The sequence below is a fragment of the Helicoverpa armigera genome, chromosome 13 (genome assembly GCF_030705265.1).
Source record: "Helicoverpa armigera isolate CAAS_96S chromosome 13, ASM3070526v1, whole genome shotgun sequence".
Taxonomy (NCBI): Eukaryota; Metazoa; Arthropoda; class Insecta; order Lepidoptera; family Noctuidae; genus Helicoverpa; species Helicoverpa armigera.
Window position 1 is genome coordinate 11,783,220 of NC_087132.1, and position 27,062 is coordinate 11,810,281.

The 27,062-nt window shown below is 35.7% G+C and overlaps 1 protein-coding gene across 1 annotated transcript; it reads right to left on the minus strand.

Moving 5' to 3' along the window:
- Window positions 1–27,062, minus strand: Pvf3 (PDGF- and VEGF-related factor 3). Its single transcript, XM_049840764.2, has 6 exons — window positions 26,697–27,062; window positions 4,073–4,283; window positions 3,528–3,666; window positions 3,076–3,190; window positions 2,567–2,820; window positions 1–2,257 (listed from the first exon to the last, which is right to left on the minus strand). Exons 1-6 carry the CDS (start codon window positions 26,991–26,993, stop codon window positions 1,969–1,971), a joined length of 1,305 nt encoding a protein of 434 aa, XP_049696721.1. The 5' UTR covers window positions 26,994–27,062; the 3' UTR covers window positions 1–1,968.

Consider the following 27,062-nt stretch of genomic DNA (forward strand, 5'->3'; position numbering starts at 1 on the left):
TTATATGTTTTAAAATTGTATTTATTTACAACTTAATACTACAAATATCTAATATTATGCGATTTTAATACAATTTACGGAATTTACAAAATTAAGCAACTAAACTTAAAAGCAACCTTTATGTATAAGTAGCTATGCAAATCCTTAAGTTTTTTAATTGCACTTAATAAGTGAAGACATTTTAAGGAAGAATTGTATATTATTTTAAACAGATTAACTATAAATAACCATACTTTAATCTCATCGTTATCAGAAATATGAGAATATATCTCGCAAACATATGAAAAAGATATCTAAGTACCTATATAAAATTCTTCTTCCTGCCCATAGGTAGGTATCTAATAAATAGATGATCTTAAAATAAATAGATATAATTAATCCTTTAAATTCGGAAATACATAGATAGTTACATAATATGTACGAAATATTTCTGAATAATAGCCATCCTTTGAGACTCGGCTGTGGAATATGTTAATTTTCTTAACAGCCAAAATTAGCACAACAAGATAATGAAAACTTATAACAAAACAGACAGACTAGAGTAACCTACTTTCGTACTAATAAGTAAATCTTATAATTATCTAAGGAAAAGGGTCCACATATATGCCCTTTTAACTAATTCCAAAAAATATGATACTGACTCATTTTAGCGATATGGCACAATGTACAACTTTGTATAAAAAACACTGGCTTCATTATTCGTTGAATTCTTTCATAACAAAATATATAATAATCTTACGGTGAGCTGCACATTTTAACTATAACGATAACCGAACCATTTTCAGTAGTCAAATTGCCGATTCGACCAATGGGTGGCAAGTACACGGCTGGTTATGGTTTGGTTATCATTACAGTGTATAGAATAACTCACTCTTAATTTTAAATTTTACAGTTTTTTTTCAGGTATTTTTTGCTTGTAACTAAGTACCTACAGAATTCTCTCGAATGCACCTACTTAAACTTAATATTTAAATACATAATCGTAATAAAATAACATGCAATAAGCAGTCTCATTTAAAATTCACTTGCACAAACAGGTGACATGAAAAAAAAAACATTTGCGTAAATATTCAATTTTGATCACTACAGCTCATGTGACTTTTACTGAAAATTATTAGTACCCCGACTTAACACTTGTAAGTACTAAGTAGCTTTTGTAAAAAATGCGTAAGTAACTTCCTAAGTTGTACTAAGTTATAATGAATTAAGATTAGCGTAAGTTTATTACATAAGCTACTTACATCAGAAAAACTTACAACTGTAAAGACGGTTTGTTGAAACCATTAGCTATAGAATATATGAGCTTGAAAGTACAAGATCAAATAATACGAGTATATCAATGATTATATTACTATAACTTAATCTTATTGGTACGTTAACCAAAAGCGCAGTTTGCACAGTTTAAATCATTCATTCTGATGAAACCTATCAAAGCAACAATAACTGCAAATCTAGTCATCTTCAATAGGGTCTGTGCTTGAATTAATTCTGTAATAGGAACAGGATTGAATTCTCTTCAAGATCACCTCTGATCGATATAACTCGTCAGTTGTGTTTGAAATAACAGCTGTAATCAGGATAATAACTGCAGGTTATACTTTTGGCGCAAGTTCACCAACAACATAAACGACAGTCTTCTTAAAACAACTTTGTTAACTATACATTCTAAAGTATAGTCAGTATTTTTAGAAAAACTGAGGTTTATGCGAAAATGGGCCTTCGATGACCCGTTATAGATGCAGAAATTGCTTTCAACTATTGACAATAATATTTTGTTTTATTTTAGACTGGAAGCCGACCCCAACATAGTTAGGAAAAAGGCTCGGGGGATATTGTCAATAATATGTCAATTTCCTGAAACAAAACCAATACTTGGCATTTAAAACATACAAAAACATCGCGAGACTGCTACGAAAATCTCCTGTTTGCATAATACCATAGAATACCTAACTCCTCAGGGTCATTCCCTCACACCACCATAGTTTTTTCCTGATACCTTCCTCTCGTATGGAACCTCATTCTCCTGTACCTTCTGATGGGGCACTTGCCTACTGACTTGTCGTAGGGTCCGTACTCGCAGGCTGGGGTGGTGCAGTCCCCTCGGGCGACACAGACGCGGTCCCGGAGCCCGAAGTGTTCTCTCCCCCTGGCGAGGTACTGACAGTCGCGGCGGCGCGCGGGGTCAGGCCAGTCGCACACGCATTGGCAAGGCTCGTTGTCTGTCATGCTGGCCAGGAACAGACCTGGGCATGTGCATCTGAAATGATAAGTTGGTGTTGAGATTGTGGTGTTCTATTTCCCTCGTCTGAAGAAACTACTATGCAATATAAGCCAGACTACTGTCGTCCTAAATTAATATTTAATGGGTTTTCAAGCACGGAAATACTTTTCAGGTCGGATCATAAGTTTTGTATTTTGTTTTTGCAAAACACCCTTTTCTGTGTAGGTGTATTCCTTAAATTGAGAGCAAAGAAATAATTAGGTCAGAAAGACTCCTATCAAACTGGAAAGAACTTTACCAGCATAATACAATTCACCAAAATAGAATAGACATTTCAGTAGCTACCTGCGCAACTGAGGAGGCGCAGTAGGTTCATCATCTTTTCCCAGGTTAGGTTCCTCAGTGGGAGTTCTCCAATCATTCTGACTCTCCACCATGGCTCTTCGCGAGGGTCTCTCGAGCTCCTCCTGACTCTCATAGTTGGGCTGCACCTTAGAAGGGACGGTCATCTGCAGAGTGTCTCGGGAGACGCACGCGCAGCGAGTGTGGTTGAAGAACTGCATCTTCACCACGCTCATTGGGCCAATTGCTTTGTGGAGCTGGAAGCGGAGAATGACATTTTAGTTTTTTGATTGAATATTTTTTTATTCAAATTATCTCCATTTACAATAAGCCAAAGTCCAAAACGCTGGGTACCTAATCTAATTTTTGCTATTTTTAATCTAAGTATATGCCTCCTATTTACTTTTCATTTTGTCGAGGACTCGAGTGGCGGCTTACATGACAATGGCAGTATTTAAGGAGCAATTGAAGTACTCAGTGGTAGCCTACAAAAAACTACGAAATATACTTACATAGAAGGGCAGCACAACACTCTTGCCTTCGATGGGAGCGCACACCTCGCTCTCGTTGACACAGCAGCCGGAGTCGGGCGCGCAGCGATGCAGTTGCACGCACGGAGGCAGGTATCTGCAATTTTGCACCAGACAATTTTGGGATAATGGTCCAAACTCTAAGCATTACTACGAATCTCTGTTAAAATATTATGAGGGTGGTCGCTAAACTAAACGTCAAGCAAAATAATCGGTCACAATTATGATTTTTTTGAAATGTGAAGGAACTCATCATAAACCATTCTATCTAGGAACATAGACATTATAAGAGTTCGAGTACCTGTCGGGACACCCTGATTTATTTTGTATTTTTAAGCTGCTTTAAAACTAGTGACCAGCCAAGTACTTTACGGTTCGCGATGCCTAATCGCTGTATGTCATGTAGGTCAGGGAGTAAATAACTTAATACACACCTGGTATCAGCAGCTGGTGCCAGCTGCCTGACGATGAGCCAGCGAGGCTGCGGGTCGACACACTTGCCGTTCTTCAGCAGGTCACTCATGCTGCCCATAGCTGCCCGGCGCAGGGCCGCGCGCTCCACCGGCGTCATTGCTAGAACATTTATATTATTGTCAGGTATTTCTGAAAGTAGGTGTGTTAAAGATAGAGCCCAAGTTCAGACTCAACATGAACCACCGCCTTTTGTAAAACAACTGTTAACACTGAAAGTGAAAATTCATTGTCAATAGTTGTTAAGGAAAATAACGTCTACCTATGTTGGCGGTGAATATGGATCTAACTTATTCAATTGATACTAAAGTATTTCAAGTGTCTCCACGTTATGAACATTATGTTCATTAATATCTACGGTATTTGCAACAATACTAAAGCTTCCAGATTGGATGGATTCAGCTTAAATTCATGTAAAAAGATCAATCTCAAACCTCAACACAGTTCTGACTGACACAACTCCTTATCATTTCTAATCATTACCTATAAATTACAGTTAGGTACTCACGGTCTTCCAAGATCCTGGGCCTAGCATTGGTAGCCGCGATGGTCTCCACAGCAGACACCACCACAGTCTTCACAGGCCCTGTCCTGGTGAAGGCTGAAGGCGTCACCCCCAGGATCTGAGGCTTGGAAGTGGAACTGGAGTCCGCCAGGTCATCAGAATCCCAGTCGTCGTTGGCTTCGTTGCCATCCATTGGGTAGTCGCCTGCGAAATCCTGGAAGTAAGACGGACTTGTTAGATTGCTGTCACGTACTTAGGAATAGGTGTAAAGTACTGCTAACCTACCGGTTGATTTTTTACGCAGAATTGCGTTTATTCGTGTACTAGCTTCCGCACGCGGCTTCGCCCGCGTAGCGTTCGGTCATATCGCGTTTCCAAGAGAATTCTTAAAAATTCCGGGATAAAAACTATCCTATGTTCTTTCTCAAGGTCAACTCTATCTCTTTACCAAAATTTATTAAAATCAGTAAATTAGCGCGACAGGCAGTTACTTTCGCATTTATAATATTAGTAGATAGGGATGTAGGTAGAGGCTTGTTATGTTTAAGATAATGTGTTTACCTATATTATGAAATTAGTCGGTAAGCGTTCTTTGAAACTAATAAAAAAGAACGTTACATCACTGTGTCTAAAATTCATCATCAATAAATTTTGCTAACATATAGCAGTTTAGCGACAAAAACAGAGTTCTCAGAAACATATTTTTAAGAAATACATGAGCAAATCTAGACCTCAGAAACTAGAGTCAACAATATAATTAAGTAATAACATAAACCCACAAACTACTATAAACAGGCAATAAATCCACTGCAGTCTAAATTCCAATTTGTTGTAACAAACATGAGCATTCAACGTTCATGTACAACGCATAAATGCATACAATTTGTAGCACTAGACTGCAGACTAAATAGTCGGCCGACAGTTGACTTAGTGGGCAAAAACATTTTTTAAAAGATCTTGATTCCAGTAAAAGTTTTCAGTCGGTCTGACACCTAAAGCTAAATAGGTACCTGATCTTTGTAATGTGCACACTACCATTCATCTTCATACAGATTTATGAGCTCAGGATGTCTTTTAACAACCTTGGCAGTCGTCACGGTTATTCAGAAGCCAGCTGTAAGTCTGACAACCAGTCTTATCAAGAGGTATTGGGTTGCCCGGGTAACTGAGTTGAGGTGGTCAGATAGGCAGTTGCTTCTTGTAAAACACTGGTGCTTAACTGCATACGGTTAGACTGGGAGCCGACCCCAACATAGTTGGAAAAAGGCTCGGGACATAGGAGCCCAGACAAACTATCGGCCGACTAAAAGTTTTTGGTCTGCTTGTTCTCCATAGCTATAAAAGGCGACGCATCTAACGCACTCGTAAATTCAGCTGTCAATTTGTTCGTTCACATAGTTTTCACATTCAGTGACCCAGTTTACTGAGTGGTTAAGTAAATTGTTCGCTATTTACGACCGGCGCCCGGGTATCTGATATTTCTACCTCTGTGTTGTCATGTGAATTAGGTAAATATCCTTAGTTGTAACACAGTTTAATATATGTTACTAGTAGTTATCCTGCGTTTCCAACCACGTACCGTGGGAACTGCTGCTCGTACCAGGATAAAAAATAGCCTACGTTAGTCTGGAAGAGTGTAGCTTTCCAACAGTGAAAGAATTTTTCAAATCAGTTCAGTAGTTTCAGAGTCTTTAGGGTACAAAATAACAAAAAAAAGTTTCCTCTTTATTATATTAATATAGACAGATGATTTCGTCAACACACTAAAATTACAAAGGCGAAACTTTGTGTGTATGACAGTGTTAAAATTTTGGATTCTTCTTCGCAAGCCAACAGTTGCTTGAATTTTGAAAAGAACTTGGCAACTTTACAACGAATGAAATAGTTCGATAAGTAGGTAATAGCTCAAGAAGCGAGTGAAACCGCTTACGGAAGTAAGTTATTAAATAAAATTTATATCTCACAAAAATCTCAAATGTATATTTCGTACCAGCTTTATTTCGTTATATTGGACAGTGCAGTTACTACAAGATGCCAGTCGCGGTTACAATAGATATCTGGCACTCATTCAACATTCAATTCATTGTCTACTGATAGATAATTATTTACACTGACAGCGTTTAAAATTAAATAAGTAGACAAACATTTGAATCGGCTCAAACACTTGTACTAATTGAGGAAAAAAAAGCATAGATTGAAAATATTTATTAATTCATGTACGCCTAAGAATTTAACAAAGAAATGATACGAGGAACCGATTTCAGATTCTACTTGAAATAACTAAGAACTTTCATTAATGTTATAATCAATTGTCTAGGACCTATACTAGGAGTCGCTATGCCAACTAAATCAAATTCGGGCACAAAATCTGCGATGCTCTAAAATAGCCACACAGTATTTTATGCGAACTTATAACATGAAGTAGATATAAACTTCGTTTTATTGTTTATTTATATGTATTTTCAATATCGTTGATATACCTCTAAAGATATTTGAAGAGAAACTTTCTCAGTACAAACCATCAAAGGACATTGCTCTGCGTCCATACATAGTTGGCCCTGGAGCCAAGAGCATCGGATAATTATGTATTGTATTCTCTATCATTAGTAGATTCCTAGAAGATCTTGTATTTATAGCGGACTAGCTGCAAAAAAGATATATTTCAAAAAAAGTATCAGATTTTGAGGTTATAATCTAACCATAACAACGAATATAATGCTACGTTCACACGCGCGCCGCGCAGCCCGGCGGGCTGCCCGTCGCGGGCAGGCGGACATTCAAGCTGTTCACACGCGCGCCGTCGTGTCAGTCAGTGCAAGAATAGCGAGAAGCGAGGATCTCGGTGTTGTTGCTGTCATAGCCTTTGGCTTAACTTATTTTTATTGGAAAAAGAAACAAAATGGTGAACGACGTTGATCATTCCGCCATGTTGTAATCTCCGATCGAAGCGACTTTCTTAGAACGTTGAATGAAGATCCACTCGTCGCGAAAGCGCAGGAGAGACTGACTGCCCGCGCGCGTGTAAACAGTCGCCGGGCGCCCGCACATTCATCCTTTGAACTTTGCCAAAAAACAGACACGCCCGATTCGCGGCATTCACGGGCACGGGCGCGTTCACGGGATCGGGCGTACCGTTTACACGCTCGTGAACGTGACTGTGCCCGTTGAATGTCGATTTGAACGCGCGCGTGTGAACGTACCATTAAATGTAGGTACCTACCTACCTACGATTTTTCATAGCTTTGAGTGATTTTTAAGAAACTGAAAAGTAGGTAATATCTTAATACCTACCTAGATAATTAGGTACCTATGCAGTTGTTTTTCTAAAAAGTGGATGAAGTACAAAAATAAAATGACATATAACATTAATAACATCAATGACGGACGACGTGACGTTCACAGCAAAACTAGGGATGTAGTACAACACCACACCAATAATCGATTTTTTCGATTAAGATTTACTGTGGTCTTAAATTATTTCAAACTGTCTATTACATCACCTTTGTCATATAAACATTAGTAGGTATTTATGACAATGGTTTATTTTACGCCGAAAAATAAATGTTATTTTTGTATTAATTGTCGTAAAAAATGAATAAGATGTTTTAATGATTGTATAGAAATAAAAAGTTTTGATTACTGTATAATATTATTCTTATTACTACCTATTTAAATTGGAGTATGACTGCATTCATAAAGTATTCTTATTAGGTCTAAAAGAAAGCACTAGAAAAGAAAACACAATCTATCGATTAATAATTCAATCAATAGATTAGAATTGATTGGACATCCCTATTGGACTTCTGACATGACATGACATTAGGCGAAGATGGCGATCTAATTTTATTAGTCGCGTTAAATTCTATTAAATGTTTATTTTGGAATACAGCTAGTCCGTGATACAGGAGTATTTGCAACTTACATAATAAAATAGGCGATTAATTATCGTATATTCTGATACGCTTTACTGCACAGGGCCAATTTGGACATTGTCCTTTACCAACACCAAAGGCTATTGTTGATTCATAACAAAATGGCGACCATAACATCCAATTAATAGCTCTCAAATCAGTACATGCACACTAAGTTCCGCCTTATAACTTAAGTACAAAAGCATGTAGTCACTCGTTAGGAATGCTTCGTCCGGGCTTGAACCCGCTACCCAGAATAGCACCCGTATTTATAGAGGCCATCTGTTTCTTTTCTCTTCGTTTAGCTTACAGTCAATCGATATACTTCAAAGCAAAAAATAATCTATTGAGTGTTTTTGATCTTTAAACGGTTATGGTATTGTGGTTTTTAGTTTATGGTATTTGGAGTTTCGATTTCCGTATTTGCAAATGGCTGTAAAAATATTTTTAATTTGGTCATAGTTTTACCATGAGAGGTATTAAATGTGCATATGTTATATCCTCATGTTTTGATGGGAATATCTTTTTAATTGTTGCAAAATATTGTTCTGCTTATAAAAGGTTACTTTTTTTGACGGGAAAGTAAGATTGGACCTAAAATGTATCCCTGAGGAACTCCGTACATAATTGCAACTTGACTAAAATATAATAATGCATAACAATCCTAAATCACGTTATATCAAGTATTCGTGAATATTTTAGGATACCTAATTTATTTAGTCCTGATCTTAGCTCTGGACGTGAGTTACATGATATCTAGGTACGCGGCGTGGTTCTTCATAATCGCTTACAAACATATGTAACGAGAGCAAGCAATATCAATTGTTGCACAAATGTGTCAACTGGTGTGCTGGGTGACAAAACATACTTTGTACTAGTCAAAATCACTAGAAGCGTAATAGGAGTTTCCAAGACTATTTGCTAATTGATACTAGTTGTATCCTACGACTTGGCCTGAGGAAAACTATTTAGCGCAACCATACCACTTCTAATGTATTGAAGAAATAAATTTTGCATGACTAATAGATAAATTCGTAGACGTACCTCTCAGACTAAACAATTGAGTAAGCCGAAACTGTTTCACAGAAAAGCCAATTATATTGCAATAATATTATGACACATCTTACAATGTAGACAATTTCTATAACTGCAGCTAAAATAACAAGCAATTTGGCATCACAGGCTTGGCAAAGCGCACGCGTCTAATTCTTGAAAGTGTAAACCTTACCTCGTCAAATTCACTCATAAAACACTTTATAACGTAGCTGTAAATTAGATCTTATTGCTTTTTGATTAAGTTTGAAAATTGGTTGTTGGTATGCCAACTAATTTCACCGCGATTACTTCTGGATTTTATGCTTCCGTAGCACCTGCTTTTAATTCGAAGAACGCGGTAATATCTGTTTTGGAATGCTGGATTGTTTATCATCTTGTCTTAAAAGGGCAGACTCACTAGTCAAGGACAGGGTATATGAGAGTTAATAATAACGTTACCTACTCTTGATTATGTTTTGATGGCTGGAATTATCAGTAGGTATTTTATTTGCTTTATTTAAGTTTTGGCAGACTGAGAGACTACACTACACCTGCCCTTATTGTGAAAAGTCACTCTGCTACGTCGGTACGCTTCATGTTAAAACTAGATTCATAAAAATCTTTAGTAGATATGAAGTTTGCACAAAATCGACTATGTCGCGGATAAAAGCTAGTTTGTGTATACAAAGCTGCAACATATTAAGGTCAGTCACAGCAACAACAAAGTTCAAACATAGCAATCCACGAGGTTATCTTATCACTAACACCTCAGTAACCTGCTTTCCAATTAATTTACAACTGGAGATAAGCGGCTTACTATTGTGCCTGTACTATGTTGCTGATCTAAGAGCCACTTGGAAGCAAAATCTCTGTGGGCAATATACATGTAAAGGTTCATACGACTATATATTTATAAGTACTTCTAGGTACATTATAAATGCGAAAGTTTAAACGTAAGGATCCTCGTTCCTCTATCACGTATAAACTACCCTACTGGATAGATTTTGTTGAAAGGCTGTAAGTAATATAGCTTTTGTATAAGAATAACATGAGGCTACATTTTATCTATGCTTGTATCTTGTTTATAATATTAGTAAATTTTGAACCGGTCATTAGCATTCACATTATTGAGTTATTTCTGATGAGCCAAATAACGAAATAATTGCATTGTAAATCCTTTGAAATTACCCAACTCTATTTGCAGATATTTTCAAACTTATGAGATGGTGCAGTTTCAAAAAACTTATCACTTAGTGACGTTATTACATTAAATCGCACACCTTAAAAAATCATTTTAATAAAGGATCCAACAGGAGTATCGTATGCACAGATAAGCATAATACACCAACAAGAAGGACTGGTCGTACCTATATTGATGGCAATCAAGTTTTTCTCAAGTTAGTTTTTGCGTTCATTCTCCGATGACTGATCATCATATCGACATGTCTGGAGAAACTGGCTCTGTAGGTACAGGTCACGCTTGACCGATTGAGAGCTTATTACATTGTATAATGTACTAGGTGGTCCCCGCGGTTGCTCTCGCGTCCCGTAGAAATTATTAGGCTCTGATAAAATACAAGACGACGACGACGAAGACGACGCTGGGTGCAGGTCGCTTCCAACAGGTATCTGTGGAGATCAAACGGGGAGGCCTATGTTCAGCAGTGGACGTCCTATGGCTGAGATGATGATGATGATGATGATAAAATACAGCATGACATCTGAGAATAGTGTAGCTTGACAATAATTTTGGATTGATTCAGTAGCTTCGGAGCCGAAAATTTCTCTTTATAATATTTGTATAAATTAGACCGTAAAGTCTGTGTTTGGATTACACCCATATCATTCTGAGCGTCTTGCAAGATTTTTAAGGGCGATTCTGAATAACATTTATTTTTGTAAAAGGTCTTATGAAAATAACGATAGATTTGAAATCTTTCGTTATTTTTAAAATATGCTGACTGGCGATATCATCTCAATTTTATTGTATGTTAGTACTCAATATGTACCTATTTAATATCATGTCTATTTTTACCCGACTGCGCCAGAATAATGATAATTGACAGATAGAAGAACATTTTCACTTAGGTAACAGCTTCACACGACGAACCTTTAAACTTACACATACAATTAATACAAACCAGCATAATCCCTTTATAATAACCAACTAGTATGGCAAATTAAATAACTTTCTACCAATTAGTGGGGAAAGCAGATAATTTTCGCGTAAGCCGGTCGTTTCTTGCGGCTTTAAAGTGACCCTACTACTTGTGACATCTGCCGGGATCACGTAGTCAGAAGCTGCTTATTATCGGCATTCCAGTGGATAGTGATAATAATATGTAATCTTACTCTAGAAATTGATTTAAGTTTTCCCATTCATTTTTGCTGTGAGTGTATGATGATAAAAATATGGTTGAAATAAAATGAGGTTGGTTTTTCAAAGTAATTTTTGAAGTATGATAACGGACCATGTACCTTAAATTACTGCTTATAGGTGTTTACGCAACACAAAATATCTAACTCTGCATTCTCTTAAAATTCTATTACCTACATTATTTTTCGATTCTCTACAAGCTCAATACTTATCTCCTCAAAAATCCGTTTGTCTAAAATCCGGACTGCAATTTTCAATTTTATAACATTGAAACGTGCCTGACCCAGGCATTGACTTCCATTTGAACCCGATCGCAAGTGTGACCGTGACAAAGATAGCTTAACCTCTAAATCGATACAAAAACAAAGGACAGTGTCAAAGATCTATTTGGAATTAAAGGAATCCGGTAACAGAGAGCATCAAACACTCGCGTCTTTTGTCTTATTTCTGTGACAAGTTGGTGCAACGACCCGCGGCTTTAATGGATTGCTTCTACGATCTGTAGTCTGTGTTCTCTTTCTGCTATCGATAGGTACTGACTAACACTTGGGTTCGTTAGTTTGTTTGTATGTCCTCTGGTTTCCCACTTCACACCAGTTAATTTTCTTTCTCACCTATTTTTGTAACGAACACTAGTTTTTATGTAATTTTGTGATACTGACTCCATTTACTCTTGTCGAATTTTAATTAGTTATAGCCCAGTTAAGTTACATTTTTATCAGTTTATGTGAACATACACATTATAATTTTGCTTAAAAACTCCGTAGCATTTTTACCTACGTGTAAACATATACTAAGGTTTGTATTTATAAAACTAAGTACAATTTTTCCAAATAGCCAGGAACCCACTAGAATCGCCTTTAAGCTCTCTTTTTGGCAAAAATAAGGTGCCAAAGATGCGATCTAGACTCCACTTCGCGACCAAACCCGGGAGTCACAGTAACACCAGTATATGTTACCGGCACAACCAGTAATGGCGAGGTGCGATAACTACACCATTACTTGTCGCCGGTAACATCTTATTATCGCGGTAGCCACAAAACCGACCGCTACCGGTAGCTGCTCGTAAATGCTTTTATGTGAATACTGGTGTAGTAGGTAATATCGCTCCTTTTCCTTGGATTTTGTGAGCTGATGAATTCCTTTTTGGACTGGGAACTGATAGATAGTCAATGACAAGTAATTCGGTAGCAAATTCGCAATGAAGAAAGGAGTACATTATTGTTTTATAAGTACAGAGTACTTAGGCATTTAAGGGAAAGTTATTAGTCAGAGTTTTTGGTAACGGATTTCTTACGGCATACAGGTAGACTTGATAAACTTAATATATTTCGCAATTTAAATATGAAAAGATATTAAAGTAATCAGTTACAGTTTCTGATTAGAATGTCGGTTATATTATCCTCTTGTTCATTTTTTTTCAATTTGATTCAGCATCTCTTTTTCCATATTCTCCTATCAGTCATTTCCCTAATAACATTCTCTCCAACCTACATCATTAATTTATATTTCAATCTTACATTTACATAATAAACAGTAAACTCAGCAAATAACTCAAGAAACTTCAACATAAATAACTTTATCTAGTAAGCATTCAAGCGGTTTGGTTTAGGGTCACATGCGCGCACGCAGATCGCAGCCCATTCACCAAGGAGTTGGGAGGTTATCAGCCGTACGTGTGTACCGACTGCGGGAATTTGTATGTATATACAGGTCAAGATTTACAATAGTCAGGTGGACTGCTTGATACTTGTGTCCTACTTTGAACCTAATTTAAGTACTGTTTGAGTGGAGTCCAGTTATTTTGTGTTGTCCTCGAATTGTCGCGAAACCGATGTTTCTTCTCCTCGCAGTCTAGTAGTTGGTACGATAGAAGTCGTTTTTACAATTCATGGATTTGGAAATAGGTACGTTCTAATGACTTCTTAGGATTATAAACTTCTGCCTCGCGTGATAAGACGATCCTATAACAAATTCGCTTGTATATTTTTACAGAAAAATATCTGAGTTACGATTAGCAGTTTTTATAGAGCTGCACCAAATCACCGCACCGTCTATTGGGGTTGTAAAACACCTAATATTTTTACACCTAAATACTTTTTAGGTCATCATAATCTTCTCTCACCTTTGCTATGTATGTAGCAATGTCATACATACTCATATATACCTATCTACAATGTACATATAACTGCGTGTGTACTTTCATAACCGCACATAAATAAACATAGCGAGTTTCTGAGAAGCCCTCCATTTCGTCTTAATCTTGGGTTTCTACTTTATTTTCCTTGACTATTCTTAAGTACTACTGTTCTATTTAATATAACTCCGTACCTATGCAAGTATTATAATTATTATAATAATATGATAAGTATTATATAAACTTATCATATTATTAAAATTGTAACGAAATCTTTGTAAATGTTCGTCGAATTTCTTGACGGCTCTTTTCCATGGGATCCACTTCGAACTTTGCAACTGTGTCTTACGTTTCATATTTGAAATGAAAACTTTAGCTTTTTAATTTGACCTTGACCTTTCCAATGATAATTAATTGTTTGTTCCGTTTGGGTCATAAACAGACAGACTAGTAATATATGAAATTCCAACGAGACACTTCGAAACAGGTTTACGGTTACAGTAGCACTTGCAGATATTAGAAGAGACATAGAACACATAGAACTTATGAATTAAAAAATTAATCTCTCTCTCTCTTTCCTGCTATGTATCCCACATGGTGGTGGGGTCAGCTTTCCTAATTCTTCTTTTTCACTTCTCTCTATGTATGACGTCGCTCTCGGACACCTAGCACTCCTTCATATCTTTCACCACTACATCCCGCCATCTTAAAAATTCAACAAACTCTACAGGTTATGAGCGTAACATTGCTAATTTCAGAGCCTACTCTGTACCTATACCTACATTGTATTGTATCCCAGTCATTCATCAGTGTCTGTTGATATTAAAGTAGTTGAAAGCTTCTCACTTAACGATAACCAGATGTTTATAAGTGGTTCACAAACAATTGTTTCAAGTGAGTCAATGAGAGGGAACAGTCATTGATTAAATTGCGTTTGTGGTGCGAATTCTGGCACCATTCTTGATATCATTATAGATAGGTCAGTTCTGTTGTTTGTGTGTTGGTTTGTACGCCAAAAGCACCGAAAGTACTGAACCGATTTGTTTTTTTTCTCTTTTGTAAAGTTACACTCTTCCCGAGTAACATAGCATGTTATTAATTTCGTAAAACCTATCTCTTTCCCTTTCGTCTTACAACTTTTCTATTTTACGTGTATTTTCCTACATTATATCTGTCATCGTATATTTGTACACATTAGATAACTTATCATTAGTAGAAAGACCTTTCATAATATTTGAGTCATTCCATCCATTTCACCCCAATTCCAAATCAAATTGAAATGATCTCTCTTCCTTAATTTTTTGAAAATTGTACTTAAAAAATCCCTCCTCCACTGTTTTCGAATTACCGTTGTTTGAATTATGTTTTCATTGTACTCGTACCTACATTTATAAAGGGGAACATAAATAATTTCAAGGAGGTCAGAAATAACTCGTTTCGAAAAATAAACAAAGTAACGTCAGAGAGTAACCGCTGCGCCTGCGCCGATCGATCAAAAACTTGCTCTTTTTACAGTTTTACTTTGACAATTTAATCGAAAATCGATGTAGGTATAAGAAGAACCTACTTGTCGATATTCGATTTTATTAATAAAATCAATTTACAGTATAATTTTGTTCGATGACATTTAGATTATTGAAAGGATAACGCGTTCTTTTAATTCGTCGAATCAGGCAATTATTTAGTTTTTTTATTTATATAATATTAATGTGTAAGCCAACATTTTTGATGCTCACACTCTTGCTTAAACTACTTCCCGCACATGGATAAAAAGTGTCCTCTGTTTTATTCCGATATCTATACCTACCTAAGTATATTCTACGTTAATGCCCCTTTTCATAAAAAATCATCCAGTAATTTTGAGTGAAAGAGGAACAAACATTCACATCACAATGACACATACAAACTTTCGTCTTTACAATATTAGTAGATTTCTTAATATAACTCTTCCACTGACAATAAACTAGTTAAGTACTTAACTGGAATACTTAAACCACTACAAAGACAAAACACTATCTATTTTTCCATTCCTAGGAAATGTTAAATCGTAACAGTTCCTCAGTTGCGACTTTATGACTTAGTGTCAGAGTGTCAGATAGATAAATCACATTGCACTTGTCTTTGGTCGATAGCTGCGCGCACGCCGACAGGATGACGTCACCACAATAAATAGAGTTTAGGTAATTGTAACACGGTTGAGATGTGGAAATTTAATTATTGTTGTAGAGGAAAATTGAGCGGGAAAGTCTATTTTTATGTTAACCGTGGAAAACTTTCAATTATTTTGATAGTTAGCATAGTTACTCCTACTGTCTCTCAGCTTCTATTGTTACTCGGCTGGCTTTGCACATTTGGCAGTTGCTACGGGTAGACAGAAGCCAGTAAGTCTGACAACCATTCTTAGAGGTCAGATACGCAGTCCCTCCTTGTAAAACACTGGTATTCAGCTACATTTGATTAGACTGGAAGCCGACGCCAACATAGTTGGGAAAAGGCTCAGGATGATGATTGTAAGTATTTCAGCTACGTAAGTATAAGACGATTTTTGATATATGTTCTTTAAGAACTATCTTAGTATTTGCTAACGTAGTATAAGAAAACTAATAACAGACATAACTATTATCTTAAAAGGATGTGGGGTCAGGTTGTCCGTCGCTCAATCGTTAATATTATCAAGCGGTTAAAATTAACTGCTGCTTTGATTGTTACTGAACTTAGGGTAAATGACTGTAGGTCGTCGTCTAAGGGCCAAGTTAACGCCAAAACTACTGAACCGATTTAGTGGACAAATAGTCTACCTAGAGCCTGAGAAAAGACATGGGAATAGTTTTTAACCGGACTTTTGGTAGTAGAGTAGGTAATATTGTTAAGATCTTCAAAAGAAAAAGTTAGGGAAGAAGCACCAAAAAGTTTCTTTCTTATCCTTTGTAAAATTGACTTATTTTTTAGTTAAATCAATCATACGTCGAAAGAATTCGTCTAAGCTGAAATTAAGCGCTCCACTACCAGCTACCGAATTGATGCATACAGATAATGCTCAAAATGTAGTAAGTGGGGCGCATTCTTTTTTCTGGTGGTAAATAAATCAAATGACGGCTGCTGTAGGTGCAACGTGAGGCAGTGTCAGACTCTAACTGACTAAAAACCACTATGTTCCTTCTAGAGCCCTTTGTGTACCAGGGCCGCGGTAACTCTTTCAAACCATCCCGCGGCCCAGTGTACTGCAGTGTAGTGCATTATTCCAGCTTATGCGAATTATACCTACATACCTACATCTAGGATTCTAAATGGAGTTTTAAAACATCTTAGCTATGATCATTACAAATACTCCGAGAATGCGTACAGCATTAACGTAATCGTAAATACTTGACATTTACGATTGAAATAATATTTCGACGTGAAGAATGAGCGAGTAATTATATACCTGACGTAATGGAATACCTAGGTATTCTCCTCGAATGAGTCTTAACTAATTTTACGATTGATTTACAGCCTGAGTTGAGGTTGTTGACTTCAGAAATAGTTTTAATCTTTGCCCTTCCATGTAACCGACTCGTGATGACTTAAGTAATTTTCTTTTGTTCTTGCTAGGATGTAACAATTACGAGTTATTTTTTGGGAAAACAATTATATATTCTATCCTGGTGTGACAAGTTCTCTCAGGACGCGGGTGAAATCGCGCAAAGCAGTTAGTAAGATGACCCGTCCAGCGGGGCGGGTCATCGGTGTAGTGGGAGAGAGAGTCAGACTCTCACTGACTATAAAGGTTGGCCGTTTCTTTTGGAGACCTTTAGAGCAATATACGGCATAAATAGTCATTTGGTATCTCAAAACTGCACCTGTATCTATGTGTCTTAAATAACATTCATAGTTTCAGTTACAGTTATGTTTCAGGAGCCAGAAGTTTGAAACAAACTACGTCAGCAACTCAACTTGCTTCCTTATAAAGCAACAACATACATTCCTGTGGATATGACTGACCACAGGAATTCTAGTAGTAATAGAGGAAACAGGAAATTTTATAACCTAGGATGAAATTATTTTATGTTAGTTTTAGCTTCTTTTCTTTTTACGCACTCTATCTGCATCTCTTTCTATTCTAACTCTCTCATAACGGGCCAGCTGGAAGAGATTTCTAATGAAATAAGCTGTGCCTTTGTACTATCTTTTCTATTTTTCTTCTTCTCTGTATTCTGTGTGTGTGTACATAAATTGTTAAATAAATAAATAAATAAATAAATGAAATAATAAATAGAAAAAAGCTACTATAATGACGTTATTCCAGATATCTAGGTTTTTTCCTATGAGCTGATATTTACCTATAGGTTAGGTTCAATCTACCTTTAATAATATTTTTTCATAATATCTTAGAGTTGTATTTCATGCTAAATATGAATGTAGATGGATAGAAAGGAAGAGGAAGACCTAAGAAAAGATGGATGGATTACCTGAAAGATGACATGAATAAGAAGGGATTGAGTATCAGTGACGAGTGATAGGGAAGAATGGAAGCGGAAGAAATTGGGCCGACCAAATATAATTGGGAACAAGACAGGAAGAAGAAATCTTAGAGTTGTGAATATGCAAAGTTTTCTACATATATATCTTCGATCATAGATAGGTATGACATGAATCTAATAATTAACCAACCCACTCACACTTTTACTTCAACAAAATATCGGTCACAACACAGGAAGAAAACCCGGAACCTTACGCAGATGTGCGCACGCGCAGCCAAATAGGCCGCCATTTTATCCCTATCAATATTATGCCGTATTAATGTATTTATTCACTATGAGGAAGTAAAAGTAATGGCGTAGGTATATAAATAACTTGCCCACATGGTGTTTCTTTATTAATTTAAATGTACCTACTACACTCATAATATATTATCGTTTTGTCTCATTAAATCATACCAGGCCTTATGAAAAATAAAGGTAGGTCTTTCTGTCTGTTCGGCTTACCTACACACCAAAACAAGAAAACGTCTATTTTGGCGATTTATATGAAGTTCGGTGCGCAGGTAATATAGAGCGCGAGAAAGGATTCTTTTATCCGGCTGCGGGGGTCTCTGGTTCATCAATATACAAAGGCAGATTGAAGCGAGCTTATGAAGGAAAGTTGTAGAAAAGGGTCACAATGGATATGGAACCTAGGATTTTGTCTTCATGTCGAAGTCATTTGTTTTAATTAGCACATAAGTACGTGTTGCGTTTTTGAGTTCACATCAAATATAATTAATATTATCATAGGTAAAACATGCCTATAACGCATCATTGTATCTAAGCAATATATCTTGTAGTTACAATATTTCAAAGCAATTAACGTTTTGTTGTAAATTTTATAGTTCATAATCAATAGTACAAGGATGCATGTTTTATTTTATTACACCTGGTAATGGTGATATTAAAATACATAATTACAGGTCGTAAAATGTATATCATTGGTATCTTTGACCTGTAGGATAATAGAATACTTAACATAGATTCGTGTGTGGGATATTCATTGTGGGCCAAAACTGATTCTCTAAGCAGTATGATAACAATTTTTTGTTATTTAGTTTTATTTATTACAATGATTATGTCAATAGAGAATATTTTTTCAAATCCGTTCTCTATGTTCAACGCATTTCATTATCACAAGTCCACAACCCAGTTTCCTTGGCAACTTGATACCCCGTGGTAAGACTGGTTGTCAGACTTTCTGGAAATATCTCCTCATTATAAGAGCGAAAAAGAAATGAGTTTCAACAATCTTTCTAGTACAAAATGAACCTCAGTTTTAAAGCTGTAATTATCAAGTTTAAATACAGTTTTAATTACATTATAGTCCCATTAATGATACTTCAAATTCTCTATTAATATAAACACCATAGCTTAGTATCATATAACCGCGCTGTGGCCATGATCGTCGCGTGCGCACGTCTGTAGTTCATGTGTCATCACGCTGTGACCTTATTGGGAAGAAGATTAGTTACCTGTCTCTGAGCATCGGAACTTGGAAGCTGGAGATATTTATAACTTAATTATATGCAGTGTGAAGGTAAAGGATTGTGAATTTATTGTATCTTAGATCAATTAGTGTCATGAATTGTTGTTAATTATATTGTTAATAGTTAATAGTAGTCTCAAGGGAAATACTTCTACGTGCTATTCTATATAGGTAAATTATCTTTTATTTTTTGAGAGAAAGAGGAATAAACATCCATATATAATTTAACACATCCATACTAACAAACTTTCGCGTGTGTCGAGCTATAGCACAATCTGATCAATAGCTTAACAATATGAGACTAACAGATCGTGGGAAAGGTGTCCCGATATTATATTCTTATTAGAAACTGACTGAAAAATAAATACTATAAACTATTTACTATACTATTATGTTAATTAGTTATAATACACCAATTGAATAGCTCATTTAAACTTAGATAGATAGATATACCTAGCTATGTGTACTAGGTAAATCATTCCGTGTTATCTACCCTATGACACATAGTATCTGAGACGCAAATCACATCGGAATTTCAAGTAAATACATTCCTACTATTACAAAATCCAACAAAAGTCACGGGTCACGTCTAGTTTAACAATTTGACACAATTACGAGCTCCATTTAATTTTAGGTGTGACCGACAGCAAGTCTGGCGCGAACGCCGCCATTTTATAGTTTTGGAACACATTTCGAAGATTAAAGTAGTGCGATCAAAGAATGTGTGTGAATTTTTGAACGATTTTTTTAACTAATGCATGTCGACTTTGCTTTGTTGTTTTGTGTGTCTGATGCTTGGAAAGAGTTTATGATTTCGTAACAGTTCATTGTAGACTAAACAGTCGACCGACAGATGATCCGGTTGGCAAAAAAAAAAAAACTCAAAGACAACCTTAATAATACCGAAATACCTATGTTTTTTATTTGGTCCGATACCGGCAAAACATCTGATCATTGTAATGTGCGCAGGTACCTACTACCGCTGATCTTCGTACTGATTTATAAGCCCAAATAAACTATCGTCCGACTAAAAGTTTGCAGTGGGAGCTCTTAATGATCGATTTTCATTTTATCATAATCAATCAATGTACCTATTGTGTAAATATTTTTGTATTATTTATGCATGTACAGGTATTTCCCAGTTATTTACCTCTAGATAAAATTAATGAGATTGTGCATGGAATTACCGGTTTCACATGTATTCCACCCAAGATAAACTTTTGATGCAACTTTTAATTAATTAACTTCTCACCCATAAAATCAGTTTTGACTTATTAAGAACAAGTTTCAAATGTGCTCTCGATAACTTCCGCGACTATCTACTTAAGTAACTGTTTTTTTAGATGTCAGTTTTTGAGTATAGTTTTCTTTCTTTCCCTGATTTTCTTCCAGAAAATCATTTCAGAGTTCAGATAGAGAATATTTCTAGTGGCTTATTAATTATGTTCCCTAACTGACTGCTTTGATTGGTCTATGGCATGGATGGGTGACCCTTTTTCCAAAACGAGATACTCCTTGTTTCGGATGGCACCTATTTGTGGATCCTGACTGTCAGTTATTTGATTGTCTTTGGCCGTCGTCGTTACGGTTAATCAGAATGTCTGAGTGTCTGACCACCAAACTTACCAAGGTTTACATTTTACATTTGGATGACAAGCAGGTTTGGCTTTAAACTTTAAGCCGACCCTAACTTTCTTGGGAAAAGGCTACCTACACAGATGAGGTGTTACTAACTCCGTGTTAGGTTAGGTTACTCATCAAGATATTGCAAAGATAAGTATTCGTTTTTGCATTGAGTTGAGATATATCACTCGCTATTCTGGGTCGACTATAGTTTTGTCAAAGTCTAATTGCGCGTACATTAGTTAGTTAATTTACGATTATGTTAACTGTTTGACGATTGTGAGACCGCATGCCTTTGATATTCTTGTCGTTTTACTATTCTATGTATTTGAACTGATAGTGTGAATATTTAATTTTGTATTTAATTTAAGTAGGTTCCTAGTTTTATGTTATACTAGCCGGTTTATTAGTATAGATATTGTTTTTCAACATTATTTTCAAGTCTTAAAAAAAATATAGGTGCTACATATTGCCTTCCACGAGCAGTTTCACCTACCTATATCTCATGGGAGTTAGGTACTCCGAGCACCCGGGTAAAAAGCTTTCTTTAATAAATGAGCTAGATAGATTTAACAATGAAATATTTTTTCTAATCGGCCCAGTAGTTCCTGAGACTAGCGTGTACAAACAATCTCTTCAGTTTTATATTTTTTTAAGTGTAGCATATTCAATTACATACGAACAGACACAGGTATTTAATTTTGTTGTAGCTGCACGGTTTGTGAGACATAATAATTGATTTAAATTTACAACCTTCTTAAAGTGTTTGAAATAAATGGCAACAGCTGGTAGCAATCAATTTATGAAATGATCTTAAACATTCAATTATTCTGATTATAATAGTAATGGTATAAATAAATAAGTAAATAGAGAACATTTTCTTGCTAATTGACGATTTAGATTCAGATTAAATAAAACATTGTTTCGCTTTCAATTTATTTCGTTAGCGTAGAATATTTTGTGAAATATTTGTAGTTAGTTGAAACTATTTTGTAATGAAGTCGAGATAGTTATGTTCCTAAATGCTTTCGTTATATTATTTTGGTTTTCATGCCTCGCCTTTAATAACGTTGGATATGAGGTTGTTGGATACTTTTCACATCATCATCTCCCGAGCCTTTTCCCAACTATTTTGGGGTCGGCGTTTAGCCTAATCGGATTCAGCTGAGTACCAGCGCTTAACAAGAAGCGACTGCATATCTGACCTCCCCAACCCAGTTACCCGGGCAACCCGATACCCCTTGGATACTTTTCACATGGCTTAGATTAAGTATAGGTACGAACGTTTTTGTATGAATGTTGGTTCCTATTTCAAGCTAAGACTATTGAATGGATTTCGTTAAAACTTGGAAGAAGGAAGTTTATTTGTATCAGAATTGAATATATAGGATACTTTTCATGAGGGTGCTGAAAGTAGTTCTCTGGAGGAGCGGGTGAGCTAGTTTACTGGCAAAAGCTAGTTTATTTATATGCGTTAAAATACCGACGGATTTATTAATATTATCGTTCGTTTTTTTAAGAGTTCATTACTTCATTTAGCTTTACTATAATCGGATTAAAAATATTTCTGTCAACATAGAAATACTGACATAAAGAGATTGTAACTTTTACTGGAATTTGGAAATACATATTTTCACATCTCGTTTTCTGATATAAAATAATTGGAGATTAAATTATATGCAATACCATAGCATTTAATTCCAAAATAAATTTATTAGATTTTTGATTGGCACACAATTTGATTGAATACCATAAAAGCATGGGTTATACAACCCATGTTATGTTACATTATGCAATATATCACCATATATTACCATAACAAATGTATGTCTGTATGTTACAAACAAATTTTATTCAATTGGGCGTAGGTATTTCAATTTGTTTTCAAACATGTATCGTGTTGTAACTACATTAGCATGAATCCTACTAATATTATAAACGCGAAAGTTTATATGTATGGATGTATGGATGTTTGTTACTCTTTCACGCAAAAACTACTGAATGGATTTTAATGAAACTTTACAATAATATAGCTTATACCTCAGAATAACACATAGGCTACAATTTGTAAACATATTGTTCGAAATACTAAACCTGCGCAGACGAAGTCGCGGGCACCAGCTAGTATTAATTAAAGTTTCTAAGCTTGTGAACGTAACGAGACATAATTTTATTATTTCTGTGTCTTGTGTTTATTGGTGCAATAAAAGTTATAGTCTGTGTAATTATTGGCTGTAAAACCGAGTTAATTACGTGACGGATCCGGATAAAATTGATCCTGGAATCGGAACTAGGTTGCAATATATTTATCTGTACTTCATTTAAACTAAATTGGTTAAAACAATATGTGTGCAATATTTAATAGGTATCGTAAATAACAAAAGCTCAGGATTTTTATGGTTAATACAAATATAATAAAGAGGAAACATTTTCTTTTTTGTTTGTTTTTGACGGAAGCTTCCAAAACTACTGAACCGATTTCTTGAACCTTTCACTGTTGGTAAGCTATACTATCCCCGAGTAACATAGGCTATATTTTATCCCACAGCAGTCCCCACGGGACGTGGGTGAAACCGCGGTCAAACGGCTAGTTACTAATAAATCAAAAATAACTTCAATCTAATCATTTACGCAATCGCGTTTAGTTTCTTGCAACGTAACTGCAGTTAGTGCATTACTTGGAACTAAACGTAGGTAACTCGTGTATTGTCTATGACAGTCGATAGTTATCATCTAGTTGTTACATCTTTAATGTGTAATGGCGGAATTACACGGTCGATAAATTAAGTAGGCAGTTTCAGTGTTATGCAAGACCACAAACGATTTTGATGGTATAACTAGCTTCGGCCAGCGATATCACCCGCATCCCGTAGTATCCTCTGCACGGACCCGGATAAAAAGCCTATAGCTTTCTTCGATAAATCGGCTGAAACACTGAAAGAATTTTTCAAATTGGACCAGTAGTTTTAGATTACCGTGTTCAAGCCAACAAACAAACTCTTTAGCTTAATAATATTAGTACCTACAGATTTCACTAATGTTTAAGTTTGAAAAAGGGTAAAATCGAATTGGCCTATAAGTAACCATCGTGTAGAGAATTCCACCTAAAACCACTGACAGAAGCTAGTAATAAAATATTCTTGAACACGTTCTTTTACTTTTCTAGAGTAAGAAAATAATAAAAAACAAAATGCAATTACTTCAGTTTTACTACGGAATGAGTGTGGGCTCCTTTCTAGACCACCCAAGAGCCGAGAATTAGGAGTTTTATTAGGTTACCTACAAGCAATAAAATGCAACCTACTACAAACCTAACTTCAGTTTATACGAGGAATTCAAAACAATAAAACTTTTACTGAAAGTAGTGTACCAAGTAATATCTATAAAATAAAATGAAAAATTTGTGCAAGCAGCACACAATACATGATAGATGTGTTGTGCATTGCTATTCTATTTTTTAAATTGAAATAAAGGGCAATTTGAGCCGATTTCAAAAAAGGGAGGATTCTGCAATATACCAAAATATTTTGCTCTAGAAGTCGATGGCAAAAAGAATGTTAGCAGCAATAATATCCAATCTCGCTATGGCGGCATATTGGGCTGACAAAGTGTAGTCTCACCAGGTCTGTAAGACATGTCATCGACACGAAAGAAGAAGAAGAAGAAGCAATAATATCAAGACAGCAAAATCTAGAGCGATATCTACACAACAAGATTAAGTTTTCGCTGTTAATTAGGCACTAGCTTTCCATGTTTTTGGTTGTTATTTTTCCAAATTACACATAAACAATCTAGGATGAGAGGAAAACCGCAGTTAAACCTAGTTTTACTTAACTATTCCACAGATAAACAATCCAAAGATTTACCTAAACGAGTTTAAGGTTAACCAATAGAATTAACTTGCGGTTAGACGCCGTAACAAGTTTTATTCTTATTTAGTTTAATTAACGCGTAGCTAGTTAAGCATTTATTTTTATGACTAAACCAGTAACTAAGCCTGGGAACTGTTGGAATTAAACCCAGTTTTAACCGGCTTTCAATCTTAACTTGTGATGACAGTAAAATCGTTAAAAATAAAAAATAATTAAAGAGAAGTGTTAATTTTATTTATAGAATAAAAAATAATTAAAAGAAGACTTAATAATAATTTTATGTGTAGAAAGTGCAGTATAAGTTGAAATGCAGTAAATAGTTAACTAACTTCGGTTAAGATTTTTAATAATACCTAATTCTTGTTCTGAGATAATTACATGGTTAGTTTAACTAGCGTTTTGAAAGATGTTGGTAATTTTAGTAATCGTGACGTTATAGTTATGAGAATCAATTTTGTTAAGTCCATTTTAGATTATTACTTTAAAACAACCTCAAACATTTCAAACCTAATCGTCACAAAACGGTTCGGTTCAAATTATGTACCTAACTTCAATTAGTAGATACTTATAACTTATATTAAATACATGCTTATAATTGTTCAAGAAAAATAAGTAATACTGATTAGTCGCAGAATTTTATCAAAATTAATAAAATCACCATATACCTACAAAACATAATCCAACTTCTAATGCAGTCGGGTAAATAATAAAAGCACTACATTAAATTGTACGTTCCTAAAATCTTCATCTTGAGTACAACAAGTCAGGTGCATTTGAGTGCATAATGATAAAGAGATAACACAGAATTAGGCTGAGACGACAAAAAACTAGAACAAATATATGACACATGCTTTTAGTTTAAACACAGTTTTATGAGTAATATAGGTACTATGGTACAATTTTTGGATGATTTGTATGCTACTACCTTAAATGTATACGGTTCGGTAGCCTTCGATTCGGAGCCTGCTGTCCGTACCGGGATAAATTATAGCCTATGTTACTCGGGAAGGGTATAGCCAAATGGGAAATAATTTTTAAAATCGGTTCTGTAGGTCCGGAGCTTTTATTGTACAAAGAAATAAAAAATCAAATAATATAAGTGTAGATTATAGAAGTAAAGTAAGAGCTCTTTACTAATAATAAAACATCAGAGCTGATTGTTGAACATGATAAAATAATAGGTACCTACCTACCCAATGTTTTGACTAAGTACTTACGCGAAACGCTTTGAACTAAGATAGTTGCGATATCCACACAAAACATGAATAAACTAGATACATTTAATTACCTACTATGTCAAATCAGTTTAGCTGTTTATGCGTTATTGAGTAACAAACGTTTAAACAACTCTGCAAACGTTCACTTTTATGACATAAGTAGCACTTACAATAACTAGGATTTTGCTAAAATATTAGCAAACGTACATTTAGAATCAGTTTAAACTAACATCATCAGCAGCCTTTTATCGTCCCACTGCTGGGCACAGGTCTCCTCTCACACGGAGAAGGATTGAGTTTTAATCACCACGCTTGCTCAATGAGTACAACTTTAAATAAACTTGTATGTAAAATCAGCTGATGCAAATAAATACCTAATTAAACTACTATCACACACACGTCTTAAAAACACAACCGCAGAAAACACTTTATCAAAATTCACAGTTCTAAAACCGATCACCTACCTCATCATCCCACGAAGACTCCCCATAATCCTGCTCTCCTGTATCCCCAGTCCTCTCGACCTTCATCCTCTGCAGATCCTTCATCACCCCATCCATCTGCTCCGAGCTCAACCCTCCCCACGCCTTCATAGCCGAAAGCAACTGTTCTTCATCTTCATCCGTCAATTCTGGCGAAAGAGAGTTTAAACGATCCAATTTTTGGTATAACCTGTCGAAACGGTTGGTGAACGGTGTGTCGGTTACATGTGCGGTTCGTATACGGTGGGTCAGTAAGATCACGAGGCATAAACGCAGCATCGTGTCCACGGTCCGGCGTTCGGAACAAGACTGACTGGGATGGGATAGGTAGCGCCCGATCTACGGAGC